The 6,231-nt window shown below is 50.6% G+C and overlaps 1 protein-coding gene across 11 annotated transcripts in view; it reads left to right on the top strand.

Annotated features, from left to right (window-relative positions):
- Positions 1-6,231, top strand: part of FNBP1 (formin binding protein 1) — a 105,414-nt gene that overhangs the window by 43,337 nt on the left and 55,846 nt on the right. For all 11 annotated transcript variants that reach the window (XM_066610495.1, XM_066610502.1, XM_066610501.1 and 8 more), the window contains exons 3-4: positions 779-835; positions 2,146-2,293. In XM_066610495.1, coding sequence (XP_066466592.1) covers positions 779-835; positions 2,146-2,293 — 205 coding nt within the window. The remainder of the gene's footprint in view (positions 1-778; positions 836-2,145; positions 2,294-6,231) is intronic.

Here is a 6,231-nt window from a genome sequence, read left to right as displayed (position 1 = left end):
CTTCCAGCAGTGGGCACGATCCACCACGAGCATGGAAAGCGTGGGCAAATCTGAGAATTCTCTCCTGGCTTGGTTCAGGAAGAGAGGCTGATAGTCCTGTTGGGGCAATAGCCAGCTCCCTGCTTGCACTGTCCTTCCTGCTTGGTTCAGGAAGGGAGCAGTCTTCACCAACGTTCCAGCACTGACCTAGCTGCAGTGCAGCCCCAAGTTAAGGTAGCAAACATAGCCTTACCTTGAGGAGGCCCCCTTGACTGCCTCCCCACTGCAGGATACAGTGTACACCAGATTGCAACAGCTAGGTCAGTGCTGGAAAGTTGGTTAGGATTGCGCCCAAAGAGAGGCTGCCAGTACGTTTGGGGCAACAGCGAGCTCCCTGCCGGCACTGAGATTTTCACAAGGGTAACAGTCTCGCTACCCTTGGGCGGCCATGAGGCATACACCCTTGTGGGTGCTTGCATAAAAGCCACCAGAGGCCTGCTCTGTACTGGCTGATTCAGTGTGGTGTAGAGGTTAACCTGAGCCAAGTCCCCAGTCTTTAGTGGAACTTACTTTGTGTCAATGAACATCCCACCACTTGTCCTACCTTGCAGGATGGTTGTGATAAACTGATGGCAGGGAAGCATGTATGGCATGGAACCCTGAGCTCCTTGAGTGGGGGAGGGCAAGTGGGCAAGATGGGTTTATTATGAGTCTTTTTAAAATAAATTATTATTACAAACATGAAATTTCAGTGGCAATCATTCACCTTGTATTGTCTGCATCTCTTTTTAACGTGTAGGAACCTTTCGAAGAAATACCAGCCCAAAAAGAACTCGAAAGAAGAGGACGAATACAAGTAGGTTTCCCTTTGGACCCACACACGGACCATCTGTTTTTGGAGGCGGGGGGGGGGTGTCAAAACGTGCTCCGAATTAGGCGCTCTGCATAAATGGGGGCCACTGTGGCAGGCAAAGCATTGGTTCTCAGAGCAGAGGAGCAGATCGTTTTTCTACCCTAGTTCCTATCGGAATATTAACTGAATAAAGATTTAGTTTCTGTGTGGGAGAAAAGCCAGGGCTTAATTGGTACCTCCTCCCCACCCCCCAGGCCTAGGGGAAAGGACTGCTTTCCAGTTTATGGATTTTTGTATAGAAAGAGGTTACAGGCATCGCTGAGCAACGTTTTTGCTGAAATTAATTGGTAGGGCCAACCTGAGTTCTCCTGGTGCACGAAGAGGCGCACCAAGCGCTGCCTCTTTTTCCCTGACAGTGTTCAGGCCACCTCCACCTCACATGCTGGTTTCCAAGATTAAGAGGAGACCGGAGTGGAAAAGGAAGAGAAAAAAGTGGTGGTCTCCAATACAGATGCTCTACTCACCATTCTTCTCTCCTGCACGCTTCCTCTGTATCCGTGGATGGTTAAGTCCATGGATACAGGACTCGCAGGTGCAGAAGGTCCGCTGCCCTGAGTCAGCTCACTGGTCCATGGAAGCTAAAATTATCCACTCAGGCCAGTAGCTGCTGTCAATGGTGCCTTCTCGTCCATGCCTCCTGAGATCCTTTAAGCCAGGGGTGCCCAAACCCCGGCCCTGGGGCCACTTGCAGCCCCAAAGGACTCCCAATCCGGCCCAAGGGGGCCCCCAGTCTCCAATAAGCCTCTGCCCCCCCCCCCAGAGACTTGCTGGCCCGACACAACTGCTATCAGCATGATGGCCAACTGTTCAACCTCTTGTGTGAGCTGTGGGACGAGGGCTCCCTCCACTGCTTGCTGTTTACGTCTGTCATGCAGCATCAGCAGCAAAGGAAAGGCCGGCCTTGCTTTGTGCAAGGCCTTTTATAGGCCTTGAGTTATTGCAAGACCTTCATTCATTCATATAAGTTCCATCTCTAATATATTCATTTATGTAAATTTATTCAAATTTGAAATGTAAATTAATTATTTTTTTCCCCCGGCCCCCGACACAGTGTCAGAGAGATGATGTGGCCCTCCTGCCAAAAACTTTGGACACCCCTGCTTTAAGCAGAGATACTGGAGACTGAACCCGGGACCCTCCTTGCGTGTGGGTGGAGCTCTCAAACCAGACATGTGAATAAAGAAACCGTAGCTTTTGGGGTGGGTTTTGTTTCATTCCTTGCTATTAACAGATCGCCTTTTTTCGACTGGCAGGTATTCGTCATGCCGAGCTTTTTTATCCACCCTCAACGAAATGAACGACTACGCAGGGCAGCACGAAGTCATTTCGGAGAACATGACCTCCCAGATCACCAGCGAGTTGGCCCGTTACGTACAGGAGCTGAAGCAAGAGAGGAAAGCGGTAATTCCATTTGCCTGGTACACTCCCCCCCTCCCTTGTTGGTGGTTCCTTGATGTTTGTCATGTGCTTATTTAAAAGTGTATTCCACCCCTGTGCAAAGACCCAGGATAGGTAATGAAAAGTACCCCCCCACACACACACATCTCTTCCTCTGGTAAAGCAGAGTAAAATTCAGCTAATTCAGTGGCCTTCAAACTTTTTCATGGCACAGCATCCATCCAGCCAGCCAGCCAGCCAGCCAGCCAGCCAGCCAGCCATCAAGAAAGGTTAGGGCAGCCATTTTCAACCACTGTGCCATGGCACACTGGTGTGCCTCGAGAGGTCCACAGGTGTGCCACAGGAATTTGGAGGAAGGTCATTTAATAGGGCCAATGGGGGATATGAGCCCTCTTCCCACTGGCAGCATGGTGTGCCTTGTCAAAAACTTGATGGTGTGCCTTGAGAATTTTAGCGCTTTGTCAGTGTGCCATGAGATGAAAAAGGTTGAAAATTGCTGGACTAGGGACTCACCGCTGATCCCATTCCCTTCAGCGACTCAATTTGCCTGCCTCTACCTGCCCAGTTTCCCCCACCTCTTGTGTCTTCACAACAACCCTCCAAGATAGCAGCTTGAGCAGTTCCAGACTTAGGAGCTGCGGGGGAAGGCAGCGAGAGGCTGTGCAGGATTTATACGATGTTTGAAAAAGGCAGGAGCATTGTTGGATTGGATCCAAGCCTTCTTTTGCACAGGCTTTGAAGGGTTACTGCGAATGAGGCTGTCCCCAAATGAGGCTTCACAACCCCATTGGGGTCGCCACCTGAACATAAGAACAGCCCCACTGGATCAGGCCATCGGTCATAAGAACATAAGAAGATAAGAACAGCCCCACTGGATCAGGCCATAGGCCTATCTAGTCCAGCTTCTTGTATCTCACAGCGGCCCACCAAATGCCCCAGGGAGCACACCAGATAACAAGAGACCTCATCCTGGTGCCCTCCCTTGCATCTGGCATTCTGACATAATCCATTTCTAAAATCAGGAGGTTGCGCATACACATCATGGCTTGTACCCCGTAATGGATTTTTCCTCCAGAAACTTGTCCAATCCCCTTTTAAAGGTGTCTAGGCTAGACACCATCACCACATCCTATGGCAAGGAGTTCCACAGACCGACCACACGCTGAGTAAAGACATATTTTCTTTTGTCTGTCCTAACCCGCCCAACACTCAATTTTAGTGGATGTCCCCTGGTTCTGGTATTATGTGAGAGTGTAAAGAGCATCTCCCTATCCACTCTGTCAATCCCCTGCATAATTTTGTATGTCTCAATCATGTCCCCCCTCAGGCGTCTCTTTTCTAGGCTGAAGAGGCCCAAACGCCGTAGCCTTTCCTCGTAAGGAAGGTGCCCCAGCCCCGTAATCATCTTAGTCACTCTCTTTTGCACCTTTTCCATTTCCACTATGTCTTTTTTGAGATGCGGCGACCAGAACTGGACACAATACTCCAGGTGTGGCCTTACGGCATTATAATATTAGCAGGTTGCAGGTTGAAGAACACTGATCTGATTGAAGTGTCCCTGAAATTTCCCCAACCTTTCCAAAAAGCCCTCTCAAGGAATTTCCTGCTTCTCTTTTTCTGGTGCTCTCGCTTACTGCTCACTGCTCGCTTACTGCTCACGGCTAATCCTAGCCGTGTCTACTCTGAGTAAGGTCCACTGAGTTCAGTAGGTCTTTGATTTCCAGTGAGCATATCTAAGGATCTCGGCTTTAGAGAGTGAGAAATGTGCTCAAAGTCACCCAGTAAGCTCTGCGGCAGAATTTGATCTCCCTCCAGCACTCGAACCACTACAAAATGCTTTCACTTTGGACTCCTTGGGCGTCAGAAGTTCCTTTTTTTTTTTTTTGTTCCCACGGCTGTGTGAAGTGCAGTGTACATCGATGGTGCTGCATGCATAATTAACTGTGACAATCCCCAGTGTGGCTCCAGCTGAAGGCTGATATCTTCCAAAGCCATGCGTGCGCATGTTGGGGAAAGTGTGTGCGTTTTTGGCTGGGGGTGTCTCTACCATTTTCCCACTGGAACCATTCTTTGGGGTTTTTTTGTCTTTTAATCTGGGTCGACGTTGCGGCGATGTGGGCAGTTGGCTGCAGCGTCTCTGGCTGTTCATGCACGTCTACTTTGGACCTATACCACATGTGCTTTGTAAGGCTGTGACCTTCGGAGGATAGCTTTTCAAAGACTGGAAGGCAGTCTGAGAGAGAGAGAGAGAGAGAGAGAGAGACGTTGCCCCTGCACCATGCGCACACCCGCGCATGCTTCTGTGCATTCACCTGCCCTGGGACATTGAATGCTAAATACCAGTCAAAGTCAACATTAGCAGCGTTGCACAACTGTGTAAGCCCAAACTTACCTTGGTCACAGCACACTTTTTCATGGCTGCCTCTTCTTCCTGGGTCTCCTGGGCACCATGATCTTGGGTTGTGTGAGATCTCGCATAATCCAAGATGGCGGCACCTGGAAGAGCCGAGAAGAAGAGGGTCCTGGGGATGTCCCAGGGTGCCAGTGACCCACGCCAGGGTCATTCAAACCCTGTGAGTTTGCCATGGTGCCCTCAGGTGTTATGCACAGAGAATACATGGATAGTTCATTCTCCCAATAGGTCATGCGGGGGGAGCTGTCAGTCAGTGGAAGACCAAAAGCCCCCAATTCCCTCCCTGGCATTTCTTGTTCGAAGCTCCCATGTAGCAAGTCTAGGAAAAACCTTTGCCTCAAGCACATTCATGGGCTACCTGTGACAGCCCTATAATCTTTGCACACATGCACTTGTTCACTCAGCCAAGTGCTTGACGGAATCGGTGGTGGTTAAATTCTGAAAGGGGGGGGCGGAAGCTGGAGCTCAGTGATGGAAATTGGATTTGGCGTGTAGAAGGATCCCAGGTTCAGTTCCTGAAATCTCCAAGTCTGGTGAGGAAAGACCCCTCTCTATAACTACAGAGAGACACTACCAGTCAGTGTTGACACATACTGACCCAGGTGGACCAAGAACCAGACTGGCCGGGAGGCATCTTTGTGTGTTAAATCTTTAAAGGATCTGAGCTGGTAGCGTTGATCTTGGGAGTGCCACTAGGAACAGACCAGGCTGGGCTAAATGGATCAATGGCCTGACCTGCTATAAGGTGACCTTGTGTGGTGGGGGGCCGTTTGGGGGGAGGGGCCAAAATCTCTCAAGGATGCCTTGTCTGGTTTGCTCTCGAACCCAATGCGTGTTGAATCAAGTGTTCATCGGCTCCCCTATCCAGCCCTTTGCAGACGGAGTCTCCCCTGCTGTTCTCTTGCTGTAGCGCATGAATAATGCACTGGCTCCTGCTTTAAGGGGAAGGTTGTCGGCGTGATGTGCAGCGGAGGGGGGTGGAAGCAAATGAAGGGTTTCAGATGTCCGAGGGGAATTCTCCGGCCTCTCTCCCCCGCCACGTGAAACGTGCAATTAGCTCGTGTTTGGAAAGGGAGTAATTAAGACCTGGCATCAGACGTTGAATCTGTAATGCGACGCTTGTGGGGGCGTGCATGCTCTCTAATACAGGCAGTGGAGGGAGGCAGCTGATTAAATATTGCAGGATTCGATTCTGTTCCAATTTTTGCCTGGTGAGTCTCGTGGCAGAGTCTCAAGTGGCTTCCTCCCGCTCCGTTGGTCTCTTTCGGGCTCCAGAACGAATGGAGGGGGAATGATCCCAGTCTGTGCCAGCGCGCATGCCCGGTAGGGGTTGGCATCCGCGGACACAGAGTCTTCTAGACATCTCGGGGATCTCCAACAATGTAAGGCTCACATCTTGGAGTCAAATGCTCAGTGTCCTTTCGTCTGGAGCGGGGAGGGGGGGTCCAACTGGTTTCATCCTGTGGGTGCCTACTGAGGGCCGAAGCTGGAATTTGAGTGCTCACAATGGTTTAAACGTTTGCAGGTG

Source organism: Tiliqua scincoides, chromosome 16, assembly GCF_035046505.1.
Source record: "Tiliqua scincoides isolate rTilSci1 chromosome 16, rTilSci1.hap2, whole genome shotgun sequence".
Lineage (NCBI taxonomy): Eukaryota > Metazoa > Chordata > Lepidosauria > Squamata > Scincidae > Tiliqua > Tiliqua scincoides.
The sequence above is the reverse complement of the archived record's forward strand: the minus strand, read 5'-3'. Positions and strand labels throughout refer to the sequence as shown.